Genomic DNA, 17089 nt, shown 5'->3' on the forward strand with positions numbered 1-17089 from the left:
TTCTGGAATTTATGTTTAAATGACTGTTCTTCCTTAATAGAAAATTAAATTTCCTGTTGTGTAATTTTTGTTATGAAAAGTTGGATTTTCCAAAATTGCATCACCACTGGAATTTCCAATATGACATGTTCTATAACCGGAAAGTGAAAGGTCAGCAGTGTGTCTTGTCTGGCAAAGCCGCAAATAAATTGTAACAACAGATCCAAACACCCTACTGCCTACTTTTACATTGTCTTGGATGTACCCAAACATCTTTGAAAAACTCTAAATTTGACTTAATTTTTATATAAAGAATTTTTAGATTCTTCAAAATACTTTTGTCTAGGCAGAGCTAAAGAAATAACTCCAGTAAATAAGTAAATAAGCATGACAGAATAAAAAGGCGAAAATTATGTTTGCATTATATAATTTATAATTGATAATCGAATAGGCCTATATTTCCTAGATTAGTACATGTAAATAAGCAACTGGGCGATTCAAACGGCCTGCATTCTATTCTATTCTATAAAGAAGTAGTAGAACTGTGTTTGTTTTTGTTTTTAAGGATGAGGTTTGTATTGACGGATGTTGTTATTCCTGCCATGCAACCAGTGATTGAAACCTTGTTTAGTAGTTTGGAAATAGAATTTCAGACGATAAAGTCTTTAATAGATAGTTTGAAAGTGAACGAGGACGATCGACTGGCACTGGAAGAAGCATCAACTCAATGGAAGAATGCTCGGAATACATTGATAGACAATTTGCAGACGATTATTGAGAGAGTCCGAAATCAAAGATTCTCATCGAATATTGCCAAGCTAACTGGGTCTTCAGTGTCGATCGTTGGTGGCATTTTGAGTGTGATTGGATTAGGCATATCTATCGCAACTCTTGGTGTTGGGACGCCGATTCTAATAGCTGGAGGTGTCATTGCGGGTGCGGGTGGAGCTACGGCAGTTGGTGCCTCGGTTGCAGCTGAAATATTATCAAGTCAAAGAGCTGCAGAAGCCAATAAACTGATAGAAGAAGATAACGTCATGTTTGATAATCTGCAAAAAGTTCGAGAGAGATACCAAAATGATCTTAAAATCTACATACAAACTGCACAGAAGATTGGTAAGGTCGTGGCCTTTTTCAAGAAAGATGGAGAGGCAGTCAAGGTTGCTATATGTAAGTATAGGACTAGTGAGTATCTTTATTGATAGAAACAAATTTTTACCGCATGCACTGAATAATTTCCGGTAAAATCATAAACGTATAGAAATGTTCTATGATAGGCTATAATGCGACTTGCATGAAATAATACATTGCCTATCTAACAGGTAGTCTTTTTAATCGTTTAGATATCGGACAAAATATCATGCAGTTCATCGGTACGGTTAAAAGAATCACCTCTAGACGTAAGTGACCATGTTAAAATCATTGTACTGTATAATTTATTTACTGCAATAATTTGTCTTTTTAAAGTTTATTTTGAGGTAATCATACACACCGTTTGTTGCAGTGACTAAAATCATACATCAGTTCAGTAAATAAAATATATAAGCAATAATACGTTTTATCAATATTGAACTGAGATAGTAACTTCAAGTTCTACTCTGTAATACTGGTACGAATATTTTGGATATTTTCTAATAATATCGGGATATTAACATGATAGGAGACAAAATCCAAATGGAAGTCGACGTCGGTGGATTGTGCAATATAAGATCAGACTTGTTGTCGATTACTTGTTTTTTCGAATGATACAATTATGGGTTCGTGGTACACTTAATATCTATTTTATTTTAGTCATTGAATCTAGTCGTCAAAATGTTCTCGAGATAGTAACCGAAAGCGGCAAGGTCCTCAATGGAATACTTAAATCGACCGTATCATCTGGTAGGATTTCTATTGCTTATTTTAAGCTCTATCCGATCTCCAAAATTGAAAAGTCAGTAACGTATCGCTCTATAATTAATCAATTAGGCCTAATAGTTCTTTTTTTCAACAAAAAGCATTATTTTAAAGCACTAATTACATTATTGTTATTCAATTTATTTAGTTGGACACAGTCTTGATGAAATTGGATTGAGGATAGTTGGTGCGTCGTTTAAAATAGCTGGAATAGCGTTTAGTACATTGGCCATTGGATTTGATATATACACAATCGTCAAAACATCAATTGACATGCATAAAGGTAATCTTGACAAAGCTGCTGATGAAATACAAAAGATTGTAGATGATTTGAAAAACATGGAGCCACCAACGGCTGAAGATACAGTGATTGAATCGTTAATGTCAGTTGTGAGTGAACTTGAAATACCATGTGAAGGAGATATTGAGGACGGTTAATTTCACGTAAACAAATATTTGTATATCAATATACTATTGTACTATAGGTTTAGGTTTATTTAGTTGCTTTTTTCTTGCATTTAAAGTTGATTTGATTTTTCATGATCTCAACTAAAAAACCATGGTTTATTGCAAGGCCAGTGTCTATGCAATTACATATTTTGAGTAGGTTGGGAGTTTGGCCGATGAGGGGAATCGAGAGAGTCAACGTATGTCAACTAATGTCAGTAATGCGTCGTGCAAGGGCCTATGAGAGCCTATCCGTGTAAAAATGATGCTGTCTTTTGAGACATTCCGATACACAAATATTGTCACTGTTAATATTGAGTACCGCACTGTAAATTATATAGCCTATATATATATATATATATATATATATATAAATCGTTTTGTATCGTTAACAATCATTTTGTACATAGCATCTTTTTTTTAATTGATAAGTTCTAATTCTATTTTGCCAAGTATAGCGCCTAAAGTTGTTTAATTATTATTCTGAATTGTTCGGTGTAAATTATATATACTTACAGAACATGCCTGGAATCGGTTCATTAAACTTAACATGGCCCGAAATATCAACATGCGCCCTCTGTGGAAATATTTCGCTAAGTACTTCACTCAGTTTCCGAGTGTTTTCATTTTTATATTTGCTGATTACAATTAGGCATACTGTTGATTATCCTCTTTTTATCTATACACAACAATGTTTGGAATCCACATTTAATCGTTCTCATGCATATTTAAAATTCGGCTTTTTAGGCACATAACAACTTGATGCATAATTAGCAGCTGTATTACAGGTGTAATTGTCAATCTGTTTAGTCATTCATTCGCGCCGCCGATGAGCGTGGAGTATACCATTTCTTACTTACATGGTAGTTGTTGTGTGTGTGCGCCTTATGTGCCCTGCGAGGGTAGTCATTACGAAGAATATCATAAACGCATTGTAATATAAATGTAGCTTAGTTTTTTTAATGGAATTGAATTGAGATGAATAACTTTTGTTCTGTCTTGGAAAACGATCGTACATAGAAAACACATTACTGGTAAGTCAATTTGTCTATTTTGAGTTTACTCACTAAACACTATATATACATTATTGATGTACATAGCAAATAGTAGATTACAAAATTGCTATTAAATACGTGAATCGAATTAAAGACAAATTATTGTTGGCAACATTTAGTGTTTTGATTCAGAGTGATCAGTCTATCAGTTTGGCTAAGCTTAAAGAATTTATTTAGAAGGAGATCGGGATCCTGACGAATTTTAGGCCTATTTAAACTCATTTGTATATATGCTGAACAGTACAGGAGAAAGGACGCATCCTTGTGGTGCTCCTGTATTACATACTAAAACATCAGATGCCATGTTTCCAATAACAACCTTTTGAGGGATGAGACTAGGGTTTACATTGAGAGCCCATTTGAATAAAATTAAACGAAAACTAATATCCACATACGTCATTTGTAACCTTCTAATGGTCAGACATGTTTATTCTTCGAAGTGACCACCCATTCCTCTCTATAGTAAAACGCATTTGTGGTGGTGGTTTCATAGTCCCCCTCAAATGGTATGCCAAGATTACCCGCAACTGAGATTACTGATTCGATAATGATATCATTTAACGTTGGTGGCGTAACCTTTCTCAACTTCTGTACAATGTCATCAATTTTATCAGAAGCTTCATCAAGGTACCCTTCGCTTATGTCTAATGCCGTTGACATCATTGTGTATATATCCGATCCAATGGCGAGTGATCCAGCCACCATTCCCAGAGTTCGAACCAGTGTAACGGAGATAATATCCGTAAGGCCTATTGATGCCCTGACGACTGTAAAAAAAAATTGAAATACCAGAAATCAAAGCAACAATTTTAGCCTATGTTTCTAAAAACTTAACTATTAGAAATCACTTACATTTGTCTCGTATTTAAAACAAACGGTATGACAAACAAATTCATTACACTACGCACCTGCTGTTACTGCGGTTTGCGTTACGTCCGCTCGGTTAATCATCTCCAGCTTGAAAACCGGTGGTGACGTACCTGGTAAACTTCCAACTATTAACATAAACAGTTATCGTTTAATTTACTCAGTTTGTGCAAAATAAATACAACTAAATAAACAAAATGAATTCATTCAAATTAACATATTTTAAAATTTGTAATTTTGTATTTTCACTCCTTTTATCATAAATGTACATAGGCCTATATTTTTGACTTAATTTGTTACTTTACTGTTTTTACAGAATTCTGTATGCATGTTTTAACCTTTTATTTTCTATAAACAGGACCATATGTAAAACAGGTGATACATCTATACCTGATATGTTTTTATCCTGTATAAATATGTTTTAAATACATTTTTAAAAATAAAAATGGCATTATTTCTGTAATTTGAATAATACTAAAATATACAGTAATGACGGTACCTTTAGCGATGCTTGAAATCGTACCAATGTACTTCTTGCTTTTTCGTCCAATACCTTATGAACAAGATAATTATACATTTTTTATTTAACGAAGGGGAGAATGATGTGAACTTTCCAAATACTTATCTGATCTAATTGGTGAATTCAGTACTAAGAGACACTTTTGAGTGTTTTGTTTTTTAACCAAATAGAAATCTAAACAGAGTAAAAAGAGAAGGAATAATGTCTTCACTTACATTGAAATGATCAATCAACGTGAAAGAACATACTTTTTCTTGCGTTTTAATTTATGATAGAAACAATAAAATTCGTTTAACTGTGCAGCTCTTTTCCCTTTTGGATTGTCACGCACTGTAGTTTATCACGGACTCGTGGAAGAACACAATTTCTATGGTAGGCCTAATTACTTTTATATATTTTACTTTGTAAAATTTCCTGACTAAAATAAAGATTTGATTGAAGTAAATTCTTCTTTTCTAAATTTATAAAACTCGGATAAGAATCCATATCGGTTACACTATAATTAAACTTTTACGTCCGAACTATCATACAATTGGTACAGTAAATACGAGAAATGTCTAGATTATCACAAAAGAATAATGAATTGTAAATAGAGAATTAGAGAACCTTTTCCCATAAATCAGTAAAGTGTATAATAAATGTCTTATTTACATAGATAAACTGTGGTTGCTTTTCTTATTCTTCTGGAAAATAGTATGACTCTGTCAATCCTCTGTATAATCTCAATGTGGGCTCTTATGCCATCTTGATATCTTATTTGAGCTTGACATAATTCAGAAAACGCCACTTTATTTTCTTCAATCAGTCTGTTGGCTTCTTCTTCTCCGTTCTTCGACAATACATCAGACGCAATCGACGCACCACCAACCGTGACTCTACCGAGAACTCCAAAAAAACATCCACCCACTAAAAGAGGCGTAGCCGGACCAGCAATAACGGATGACCCCAATGCAACCAAAACCGCCAGTGTACCACCCAGTGCCGTTGCAGCACCGAGTAGCTTAACATAACTTTCATTCTGTCTGTTATCTTTTATCTCGACAGCTATTACACGGAGTCGTTCCAGTAATGTTTCCCGAGTCATCTTCCATCTAGTTAAAGCAGCTTCGAGTACTAATCGATCATCTTCCATCCGTTGCAAACTATTTATGTAGTCTAAAGCCCAATTTGTTTTAAATCTGTTGGTTTGCCCCACGCCACTAAGAAACGTTGCAATCACTGGTATGGCAGGAATACTAACATTCATAATGTCAAATTCCATTCTGTAAAATAAGTTTAAATATAACAATGTTGTTTTATATTTTGCATTTTTTCATTTCGAATGAACAAAAAAAGATTTGCAGTGAAAATAATCTCTCTATCTGAGTTTAATTGTTTAAAAGAGTGACTGTATAAATGCGACATTATATTCATTTCGATTTAAAGTTGTTCTTGCATGTGTATATAATTATTATGAGCTAAACAGAAGCAACACAATGTCACATTAAGGAAAAACATTTTATAATTCATTTGCTAATTAATTAATTAATTACTATTTTACAATGGCAAATAACCTATAGAGTTTGACATGTCTGTAAGCAAATACTACACCAGCCAACCGTTCTAAATAATATTAGGAACACAACAAAAGGACTAAATAGGCATAATATCGAAAACAAATCAGTGTTTAAAAACTGTATATATTAAATTATTTATGGTTTACTGAGTTAATTGACAGTTGTGAATAATACTGCAGAGGTTCTGAATTTCAAGGTGGGGCAAATTAATACAGGATTTTTAGGTAAATTCATTACCAACTATTGCTGAAGATAAGCAGTTAGAGTGTGTGTGTGTTCAATCACGTCAATACCATAAATAATAATAACGTAGTCCTATCTCATGACCTCAATTTCATTAAGTCAAAAGCTGTTTCTATCACAGCCTCATTCTGTCAACGCCAAATCTTTCCAATCGGATGCAGGATAATAATTTAAAAAAAGATTACCTCCAAGAAGAAGAACCGTTTCTATTTTCTTTAAATAGTTTTACTGCAAGTTCACATTCACGTGAAGTGATTTCTTCTGCAATGGTTAACCAGGTATTACAATCTTCATCATTACCATGACGGCTTACTAGGGTGTGAATCATGTCTGACGTAGACGCATCAATATTGGTCAGGTACAATTCTATTCTCTGTTTGGAACTAACCATTTTTCATTTAACTATAGGCCTAAGCAAGTTTACACTTTTCTGGTATACATACAACAGACAACCGACAGCTCACTTATGAAAATAATACAATATTAGAAATGTATCACGCCGTGTGTATTTTTAGTCTTACTGAAAAACCAGCACTGATATTTATAGGGAGACAATGGCACGATAGATTACAAATGGTTAAATGGTTTTGAATGATGTTATATTTGAGTGGCCTACCGTATTTAACAAAGTAAGATAAGGTTCTATACTTTTCGGATTGGGTCCATTCTCACCAACGTTTCCTCAATTTCTTTAATTCAATTAATGTGTATCAATCAATCAATCACATTTCCGTAGGCAATTACAGGCCACTATTGAGGTGAATATTTTGGTATAAAAACTGCTAAGGATCTGGAATGACAAAGTCATATTAACCAAATAATTAACTTTTATGTTTCTTACTTACATGGTAGTTGTATGTGTGTTGTATGTGTCTTGCGAGAGTAATCATTACAAAGAATATCATAAACTAATGAAGCATTTTTTTTTAATGGAATCAACTTTTGTTCTGTCACATTAATGGTAAGTCAATTTATTTTGAGTTAACTCACTAAACACAAATATACACACGATGCTATCAATAATTCGAAATCGAATAACAGGTCTCCTTTTTTTTTTTGGAACAACTTAAGTAGGCTAGCGCTGCTAATCATTGCAGAAATAAGTAGTGACACAACGGCTATCGTGGGGTTTTAACGTCTATTCCACATTTTTTTATTGGATCCTCTCAATTTGATTTGAGACTGGATATGCTTTTCATTAAATGGACATTGAATTGAAAATGTTAGGCCTATATACAACAAAAACTATTTCCGGTTATACGTTATTGATGTACCTAGGAAATATAGTAGTTTGAATTGTCTTCGATTACTTTGAAGGTAATAACCACACACGTTTGCAACGTTCTAATGATCAGACATGTTTATTCTACGAAGTGACCACCCATTCTTCTTTATAGTAGAACACATGTGCGGTGCGGGTGACTACATAGTCCCCTTCAAATGGGATACCAAGATTACCCGCAACTGGGATGACTGATTCAATGATGACATCATTTAACGTTGGTGGCGTAACGTTTTCCAATGTCTGTACAAGTTGATCAATTTTAGCAGCAGCTTCATCAAGATTCCCCGCGTTCATATCTAGTGCTGTTGAAATGATTGTGTATACATCAAATCCAATGGCGATTGATCCAGCCACCATTCCTAGCGATCGAATCAAACTACCGGCAGCTATCGTCATGGTTGCTTCGGCAAAGTTATCCGTAAGCCCTATAGACGCCCTGGCGACTTTATAAACAGAAAAAGTACCAGAAATTAAATAAGTATTTATTCATCACCAAATTTTGAAATATTGGGAAACATTATGTAATACTAGGGCTACTATAGAAAATTTGAAGAAGTGAAAAAGCATCGCGAGTTTCACTCTCTCGCGAGTTAACCTCTCTAGTAAACAAAAACAATCCAAAACAGAGCTTTACGCATTATTCTCAAACTTCATCCTATGTCACACCTCTCTGATGATCACTTTAGACTAGCCCATACCATTCCTCTTCAGAAAAGACTCCACTACCAACTTGGTTGTCTTACTTTCAAAACCCTAAATCTTCTTGCTCCTCAAGGCTTATGCCATCTCCTAACGAAAATTATTGCCAATGGGAGGATGACTACTCGTCAAATCTCCAAAGGAAATCTTCACATTCCTAAACCCTCTCTTGAAATTTTCAAACTCTCCTTCAGCTACAAGGCACCTCATTTCTACAATGATCTTCCTCTATCTATCCGCAATTCCTTATCCTTTTCCTCTTTCAAAACTAGACTTATGACTTTTCTCCAAACTATGTATTCCTTTTCCAGGTTTTAAATTGTAAAATATTAGATCTAAATATGTATATATATATATTATATATTTTTGCTTAATTTAACATATCAGTTATTTCTATATGCCAAATTTTCTTTTTCAGATTTTTATTCTCATGTAATTTATTTTATTTTTTTTGGTTTTTGTTTTTCTTTAACTTTTCTATTTTTGTTGTATTTTGTGTATTGTATCTGTTCTGAGAGTCCCAAATGATCATCAGCTGCTGGATGGATCATTAAATATGGTTAAAATAAAAAATAAAATAAATAAAATAAAAATATCATCCACTTAAGCCATACCTGCCGATACAGCTGCTTGCATTACCCCGGCTCCGCTATTCGTCTCCAGCTTGTTGAAACCCGGTGGTGACGTGACTTGTACATTTCCAACTACAATATAAAATAGTGTTGTGTTTATTTCACTTATTTATTTGTATTGTAAGCAAATTCATGTATGAATGAAGAAAGTATACATCCGTTCATCTTACCTGGTTGAGCTACGTTTTCTATTGTCACAGTGATGGCAGTACCACTATCGGTCTCGACCCGGAAAACAGCTTGTAACGTACCAGGAACATTTCCAACTATATTTCAAAAACATTAAATATTTATTAAGTGTTCAATGTGTATTATACGTGAACATGTCCATCTAGCTTGGTTCCCATTAGGACGTAAGCCGCGCAACGTGAAACACTTTACGTCGACTCGCCTCGTCTAATATTTCAAATAGTACAACACGGTCAGCATCGTTCAAAGGACACCGGTTCGGACACAATTGACCAGATATCATCTTTGTGATTAAGTATAATACGGATTTGTACCTCTGTAATATTATACTGTTTAATAAAATACAGTAAATATTACCTTGTGCAATGCTTCTAATTGTACCAATGTACTTTCTGCTTTTTCCTCCCATACCTTTTGAACAAGATAAAGAAAAAAGATTTTAATGAAGGCAATGAGATGAGATGAGGTGCTTGTTGCATTCGATCATGGAGGTATTCAATAGTGGGTATTATCCTAGGATGTATTTCCTTTGATTCCAAATACCAACTGCATATGGCAAGGCGAATCCATAAACAAATTAATTACCAAAAAAAGGGAGTATTAGAACGTTTTATTGCAATACACCAATATCAATGATCAACGTTTATGTTTATCAGTTTTATATCGATTTATTCGGGTCATTGTTGTAGCACTGCTTTGTTAAGTTTGATTCTAAAAGGAGAAAAGAATGTATACGTTATCTGTTTTATTCAGATAAGAAGTACTATGAAAATATAAAATACCATGTGATTTTTTAGATAAAAATGTTATTTAAAAACTATATATTTACATAGAGAAACCGTGGTTGCATTTCTAACTCTCTTGACAAATACCACTGCTCTGCCAGCCGTCTCTATAATCTCAATATGGGTTCTTATGCCATCTTGGTATGTTTTTTGAGCTTGACATAGTTTAGAGAATGCCGTATTATGCTCATCAACCAGTCTGTTGGCTTCTTCGGCTCCTTTCTTCGACAGTACATCAGCCGCAATCGACGCACCACCAGCCGTGACTCCACCTAGAACTCCGGCAACACCTCCACCCACCAGAAAAGGCGTAGCCGCACCAGCAGTTACAGTAACTGTGGCTAATGCAACCACAACTGCCAGTGTTCCACCCAGTGACGTTGTAGCACCGATTATCTTAGCATAACTTGAGTTCTTTCTGTGATTTCTTATCTCCAAAGCTATTACACGTAGTCGTTCCAGTAATGTTTGCCGAGCTATCTTCCATTGAGTTAACGCACCGTCAATCACGAGTCGGTCATTCTCCATCCGTTGTAAACTGTTTAGGTAGTCTAACGCCCAATTTCTTTTAAATCTGTTGGTTCGGCCCATGCCACTAAGAAACGTTTCAATCACTGGTATGGCAGGAATAACAACATTCATGATGTCAAACCCCATTCTGCAAAATAAGTTTGCTTAAAAGATAAAGATTAATAATGCTAATACTTTTTCCACTGGGCGAATTCATTCAGGTGAATACAAAAATGTCATCATTTTTAGTCGCGTGCAACGCGACTCTACAGCTAATTGTATCGGTCGGATGGTCGGTCGGTTGGTCGTAAACACTAACTCAAATTTGAGCACGCGACTGCAGCTATGTATATGGCCTTGTTTTCTTTGCAAGAGTGAATAGGTGCAGTATACCGTGACTTTATTTCATGTCTTATGGTGTAAATAGGCCAAAGCATTTTCTCCTGAGCTGTGATTGGTTTTCATTTTATGTGCAGTACATCTTAAAAGTGGAAACTTTTTGATGAAGCAAGAAGTAAAAGAAGTAAAATGATGTGAATCGTATATATAACACATTTAACCGACGCTTTGGCATGGCTTTCCTTCCTTTCTTAACACTTTTATGGCCAAAACAAGAGCAACAAAACCACTTTCACGTCAATGAAATTAGCCTACATATTATAAAGGTGAGATAGATTTCGACACGTATGTAAGCAAATAAACAAGTCATTCGTTCTGAATGTAGGAACACAAAGGGACTAAAAACGATAATATCGAAAAGCCAAGGCCAATCGAAAAATTGTATAGTAAAGTATTTACGAGGTAGGCCTACTCGGTTAATCAATTGAATGTGACGATTGTGAACAGGAAACTCCCCACTAGATGAAGCTCTAATGTATCTCGGGTTGTGGCTAGTGCAGGATTTTCAGGCAAAGTCAATATCAGCCAAGGAGGTTCAGAATGTCTAAAACAATATAGGCCTACTTATAATATCATTTCCGGCCGCAATTGCGTAATAATAATAATAAATATAACATCTGTTTTTTATAATCATTTCCATTACCAAATGGTACTTTCCACTGTAGCCATTCAGGATAGAGAATTAACTTACCTCCAAGAAGTAGAACCATTCCTATTTTCTTGAAATATTTTCACTGTAAGTTCACATTCACGTGAGGTGATCTCTTCTGCAATGGATAACCATGTGATAAAATCTTCATCATTGCCGTGACGTCTGATTAATGTTTGAATAATTTCTGAAGTAGGCGCATCAATATTGGTCAGGTACAATTCTATTCCCTGTCTACGGCTCGCCATTTGTAATTTTGTTTTTAGACAGCAAGCATAGTAGTAATGTAAATAAACTAGGTTTCATTCCTTTGTACCAATACGGAACAATCGACAAACCCATGCATGAAAATAATACTTTATGGGAAATGAACAAAAGAGGGTACGTGTTTATTTTTAGCCTTGCTGTGAAAACCAGTGCTATTTATAGATAGAGAACGAATTAAACATGGTGGTTCTGGGTGATGTTGATGATCAGTGTCTCGTCAGGTTTAGGTTATTTTCTACAAACAGACAATGAATTGCCTTGTGCACGTTTGTGTTTCGATCAAAAAACAATTAATGCTTGGTTTTTACTAGAGACGTAACACAACGACGTAACGCAATGACGTAACGCAACGTAAAGGATTTGACCAATCACAAGCGATGGATTTATTCGAAAGTCCTTGTCATTGGTCAACTCGTTTGCGTTGCGTCTACGTCCTTGCGTTGCATCTCCCAGTGGGAACAAAGCATTATTCATCAAATAAATTTGACGCTATGCTATTATTGTTTTGTAAGCATAAAAAAAATATTTTATTCAATTGATTAAATGTAATTGTATACAATGTTTCTTACAATATTATCACATTTCTAGTATCCACCTACTATCGCCTTTAAAATCTGCCTTGAAAACTCATCTTTTTCTTTCAAATTGAGCTCTCTCATACACCGCGCCTTTATTATTATTATTATTATTATTAGTACTTCTAAAGTTTGATTTTCGTAATTCTATAATGTAGTTACGGTTTGCATGTATACTTGCATATTATATCATTAATGTTTTAAAGATCATTCTTATTACATCATATTTTGTTTGGTTTTGGTTTTTTTTATAATAATTTTAATTATTCTGGACCAGCTGATGGACTGATCTTTGTCAATTCAAACAAAAATAATATATGCCTGATCATTGAGAAAAAACATAAAGCCTAATGGTCGTAATCATCGATGATAATTATCATGGTTACTAATTCTTCCCTAGTTATCGATGTCTACGACGTCACATGGTATTTCAAGTTCATCTGCAACTGATTTTAATGAGTCAATCATTGTATCTTCAGCCGTTGGTGGTTTCATATTTTTTAAATTTTCTGCAATCTTTTCGATTTCATCAGCAGCTTTGTCAAGATTACCCTTATGTATATCAATTGATGTTGTGATGAGTGTGTGCATGTCGAATATAATGGCCACTCCAGCAAGGGCAATTCCAGCTATTTTAAGCGACATGCCAGCTACCCGAAATGTAGCTCCACCAATTTCATCAAGAGTTCTTCCAACTAAACAAATTGAAAACGTTATATTGAAAATGTCATATTTATCTAAGGTAAGGTATTTAGTATCGTCCTCAAGCTTAACTGGAAACTGAGGAAGTTCGGATTAGGCCCTCAAACGGACCCATGGCACCAAGATCAACACACCAGGAGAAACGTACACTGTGCCTATGCGGGATCAACAGCTTTACGTCACATCCGAAGGACGAGGGTACAGTATGTATGCAATAAAGATAAACATTTCTCGCATGTCTTTATGTGGATCTTACCTGTTGATGCCGTAAATCGCAGAACTCCAGTGACGGCCTTACCAGCATCAGATATTTCGATTTTAGAACCAGATCTAAAGACTAGAGTAAAGTTAATATTCAAAATGTATGTATTTCTCAGAATCGTCTTGTTCCTGCTAAAGTGAAGACCATCTCATATGATCACCGTGCATTATCTTATGCAGCTCCTATGCTTTGGAATTCTTTTCCAAACTGCATCAAAGATGGACAGTATGTGGCTCTTTTTAAGAGGCTTCTTAAGACATACTTGTTTATAAAAGCATATTAATCCCCTTTTTTCTCCTTTTCCATGCCACCTAGATTGTTTTAGATCTAGTTTAAGTAGGGCAGGAGGCGCCTGAATCCGGGATGACCGAGACAAAACTGGTGCAATTAGACCAATCCCTGGTTAGCGACGAGGGCGTATCCCCTTACTTCGGTTTGGGTTTTTTTTTTGCATGGTTGGAATACCTTTTATCGTATTAGTTTATGTACAGCGCTTAGAGGTTTCACAACATTAGGCGCTATATTAATCCAGGATAATAATATTATTATTATTTATGTTAGGCCTAATTCTATCGACTAGCAAAAAGGAAAAGCAGATTACTTGGCTTCTCTTATTAACATGACATTGTCATTTTCGCTTGATAATTAACGATAAAATTTTGTATTACCTTTAACAATGTCGTTTTTAATGGTACCAATAAATTGCGTGCTGATCTTGTTTCCGATAACTGAAACGTTTTTATATTGAAAAGTAATTATGATTAATACATAATATTTTATCATTTTTGAAGGATCATTTTTGTAAAATAAGGTCCATTGATAGCAGCAGTACGGGGATGAGAACATCTTCTGTCATACGGCCCTTGTAATTAATTGTTAAAGTAGGGTGTGATAGTAAAGACCAAGAAAACGGTGTTATTCATAGAGTGAGTCTAAGTTATTAATGATAATAATTAGAAGAATACAATTCATTAATCTCGATAACCATTCACGATATTATAATTACTTACTTATAATAATTCTGATGGAATCTTCAACTTTTTCAAAAACGATACGAACTTTATCAATCATTTGTGCAAACTTCATGTGAACTCTCAGATCATCCTGGTATTTCTTACGAACTTCTTGCAGATTAGCAAACGTGACGTTACACTCGTTTATCAATTTATCAGCTTCTTTGGCTCCTCGGCTTGAAAATAATTCAGCTGCAATTGAGGAACCAATTACCGTAACTCCACCTGCACCCGCAATGGTACCTCCAGCTATCATTATTGGTGATGCAACTCCAAAAGTTGCGATTGATAAGCCCAATCCAACAATACCCAAAATTGTACCACCCACCGACACTACAGCACCAGCTACTTTTGTCTTATTCGATCGCTTTCTGTGATTTCTGACTTCTATGGCAACCACCTGTAGTTGTTGTACCAATCTGTCGCGAGCCATCTTCCATTTTGTTGATGCCTCTTCAAGTGCGCGTTGTCGGTCGCCATCCTCGTTCTCTTGTAAGCTTTCTAGGTACGACGCTATAGGCTTGTTGATTTCTGAATCTGTATCCCTGAATAAAACTGTAATTACCGGGATAGCAGGAATAACAAGCTTCATATTTCCAAACATCATTCTGAATAATAATATGAAAAGAATATTACATCCGAGATCAACCGCTTCACAATAGCTCCTAGAATGTTTGTAAACTTATATCAATTGATGAAGAGGGGATCAGTACATCATATATGATGTACTTGTAACATGCTATCATTTTTGTACGAATGAATTTAACTTTTAAGCGTGGTGACGCAAAGTGCTGTATTGCGTAATCACAAGTGGGAACCGAAAGCAGTACTGCCAACATCGCAGGTTTGATTTCACGCAGGCGGGGGAAAACACAATTGGAAGGGCATGTTCTTACGTTGCGTTACGATGCGTCGCTAGTGGGAACCAAGCTTTCGGTTGTTGCGCTGTACGTTGTGTCGACCGCATAAAATTAATTGTGTAATTTGTGTAGTTTATATCAGCACTAGGAAGTTCAGAATCATTTGATTTAATAAACCCTCTGTTTTGCATGGACCCTACTCTTTATCGATTTTATTTGAGTGCCTGGTGACTTTAGTTAGATACGTCTGGACTTTCTCAGAAAGTCATACTTATTTGGCAACATTATGGGAGGTGCATATACATATATTATCAGTTAATTAATTTAAAACTTAAATTAAAATTAAAAACAGCCTGGGAAATTTCTAGGATTTTTATCAGATAATCTATATTTTTTGACAACTCTTGACCACAGTGCTGATTTTGCCATCTTCCCCAAAACTGTTAATCCACACACTGGTTAAATAATGTTAGTAAAATGATTTATTATGATAACATTATTATATAAACTATTATCCATCTGTATAATGTTAACAAATAAATATAGTATAAATAAACTAATGTCGTTTGCTAAATAGTATATTATAGACAAGTACAGTCATTTTAGAAAACGAAGATCATGTCACTAACTGTAGAAAGACAAAATATCAAACACGAGATAGGCCTATACAAACTAACCTATACATTCGCGCTTCCGATCATTTTCCCTCGATTGATAGGCCTAGGCATATGTATTTACTTGTTCATGTTGGCTATATAACTTCCTAAATAACGATCTGCCGCCGGGAGTGGCTGCAACATTTACTTGTTAAAGTACAACCATAGATTATATATCAGTCAATCAAAGTAACATTTATTTCTCTTCTCTTTCATAGAATATAAAAATAAAAAAACAGTTATAAATATGATTAAAATAAGAGGGCCAACAATACAAAAAAGCGAAGCTTGTATAAGGCAGCCCATAAAAACTGAAAAAGAAAACAGGACAACACGGGAACCGGAAACAGGACAAAATCAATAATTAAGACTTTTAGTTTCAGGGTACCAAAAAATGCTAAATATATAAACTACAATAAGTGAAAGGATAATTACACATAACTGGATAAGAGGTGTCGTTTCAATTTAAAAGAAAAACACTTCTTTGACATATAACCATCATAGACATATGATCAACCTCAAACATGAAATAGCCAATATCATGTGAATGGCTAAAAAAATAGTTTAACATTTTGTTTAATAATACGTCGGTACAAAAAAACACTGAATAATGCATATTCAAATAAATAAGAGCAACATTTTGAATAGTATACATATAACATTTATCTTTTCAAAAATAATTCGTGAGAAATCGAACTTACTTCCAACAAGAACAACCGCATGTGTGCTCTTGGAATATTTCGACGGCAACCGATCCATCTGATTTGATTTTGTCGGCAATGATTGTCCATTTTTTAGTATTTTCTTCATCCCCATGTGATTCAATTGATTCCTGAATATGCTGTATAGTAGATCCATTGACATTTGTCAGAATAATCTGCTGGAGTCCCTTCATCCTTGATCCGTGTTGAAGAAATCAATGAGAAGAGAAACTGTTTTACATGACTATTTTCTAAACTTTCCGGGGGAAAACCAGATCATAGGATCTTACGTCGAATTAGTTTTAACTGTTGCGTTCTGAGACATGGGTCAAAGATCATCAA

The 17089-nt window shown here is 34.7% G+C and overlaps 5 protein-coding genes across 6 annotated transcripts in view; 1 reads left to right on the plus strand and 4 right to left on the minus strand.

The window, feature by feature from the left end:
* Positions 1–3017: 3017 nt before the first annotated feature.
* Positions 3018–17089, plus strand: part of LOC144837265 (early estrogen-induced gene 1 protein-like) — a 38993-nt gene continuing 24921 nt past the window's right edge. Inside the window, exon 1 of one of the 2 annotated variants that reach the window (XM_078692316.1) lies at positions 3018–3356. Coding sequence is in view for 1 of the 2 variants with exons in the window: in XM_078692315.1 (XP_078548441.1) it covers positions 6890–6921 (32 nt within the window). In the remaining variant the exon portion in view is untranslated. Of the gene's footprint in view, positions 3357–6861; positions 6922–17089 lie in introns of those variants that run through there. The other variant, XM_078692315.1, reaches the window with a different exon arrangement.
* Positions 3379–7196, minus strand: LOC144837264 (uncharacterized). Its single transcript, XM_078692313.1, has 5 exons — positions 6749–7196; positions 5416–6026; positions 4744–4797; positions 4286–4372; positions 3379–4144 (listed from the first exon to the last, which is right to left on the minus strand). Exons 1-5 carry the CDS (start codon positions 6952–6954, stop codon positions 3795–3797), a joined length of 1308 nt encoding a protein of 435 aa, XP_078548439.1. The 5' UTR covers positions 6955–7196; the 3' UTR covers positions 3379–3794.
* Positions 7498–12016, minus strand: LOC144837579 (uncharacterized). The gene is made up of 6 exons (XM_078692764.1): positions 11754–12016; positions 10198–10811; positions 9726–9779; positions 9350–9445; positions 9162–9251; positions 7498–8291 (listed from the first exon to the last, which is right to left on the minus strand). Exons 1-6 carry the CDS (start codon positions 11957–11959, stop codon positions 7930–7932), a joined length of 1422 nt encoding a protein of 473 aa, XP_078548890.1. The 5' UTR covers positions 11960–12016; the 3' UTR covers positions 7498–7929.
* On the minus strand, positions 12893–13971 carry LOC144836989 (uncharacterized). Its single transcript, XM_078691955.1, has 3 exons — positions 13947–13971; positions 13512–13592; positions 12893–13248 (listed from the first exon to the last, which is right to left on the minus strand). Exons 1-3 carry the CDS (start codon positions 13969–13971, stop codon positions 12950–12952), a joined length of 405 nt encoding a protein of 134 aa, XP_078548081.1. The 3' UTR covers positions 12893–12949.
* On the minus strand, positions 14514–16941 carry LOC144836991 (uncharacterized). Its single transcript, XM_078691957.1, has 2 exons — positions 16748–16941; positions 14514–15138 (listed from the first exon to the last, which is right to left on the minus strand). Exons 1-2 carry the CDS (start codon positions 16939–16941, stop codon positions 14520–14522), a joined length of 813 nt encoding a protein of 270 aa, XP_078548083.1. The 3' UTR covers positions 14514–14519.

This window comes from Antedon bifida, chromosome 3 (genome assembly GCF_963402885.1).
Source record: "Antedon bifida chromosome 3, ecAntBifi1.1, whole genome shotgun sequence".
In the NCBI taxonomy this organism is placed as follows: Eukaryota; Metazoa; Echinodermata; class Crinoidea; order Comatulida; family Antedonidae; genus Antedon; species Antedon bifida.

Excerpts from the sequence above, each read along its gene's own strand:
- LOC144837264 (XM_078692313.1), bottom strand. The coding sequence starts at position 6,954 with ATGGTTAGTTCCAAACAGAGAATAGAATTGTACCTGACCAATATTGAT. Across the intron at positions 4,798-5,415 it reads AGCAACCACAGTTTATCTAT|GTATTGGACGAAAAAGCAAG; the intron begins GTAAATAAGACA and ends CTTGTTCATAAG. Across the intron at positions 4,373-4,743 it reads GATTTCAAGCATCGCTAAAG|TTGGAAGTTTACCAGGTACG; the intron begins GTACCGTCATTA and ends TTATGTTAATAG.
- LOC144837579 (XM_078692764.1), bottom strand. The coding sequence starts at position 11,959 with ATGGCGAGCCGTAGACAGGGAATAGAATTGTACCTGACCAATATTGAT. Across the intron at positions 9,446-9,725 it reads AATTAGAAGCATTGCACAAG|TTGGAAATGTTCCTGGTACG; the intron begins GTAATATTTACT and ends TTTGAAATATAG. Across the intron at positions 8,292-9,161 it reads GCAAGCAGCTGTATCGGCAG|TCGCCAGGGCGTCTATAGGG; the intron begins GTATGGCTTAAG and ends CTGTTTATAAAG.
- LOC144836989 (XM_078691955.1), bottom strand. The coding sequence starts at position 13,971 with ATGCAAAAAAAAAACCCAAACCGAA. Across the intron at positions 13,593-13,946 it reads AAAAAAAAACCCAAACCGAA|TCTTTAGATCTGGTTCTAAA; the intron begins GTAAGGGGATAC and ends ACTTTACTCTAG. Across the intron at positions 13,249-13,511 it reads GCGATTTACGGCATCAACAG|TTGGAAGAACTCTTGATGAA; the intron begins GTAAGATCCACA and ends CAATTTGTTTAG.
- LOC144836991 (XM_078691957.1), bottom strand. The coding sequence starts at position 16,941 with ATGAAGGGACTCCAGCAGATTATTCTGACAAATGTCAATGGATCTACT. Across the intron at positions 15,139-16,747 it reads TGCGGTTGTTCTTGTTGGAA|AATGATGTTTGGAAATATGA; the intron begins GTAAGTTCGATT and ends ATTATTATTCAG.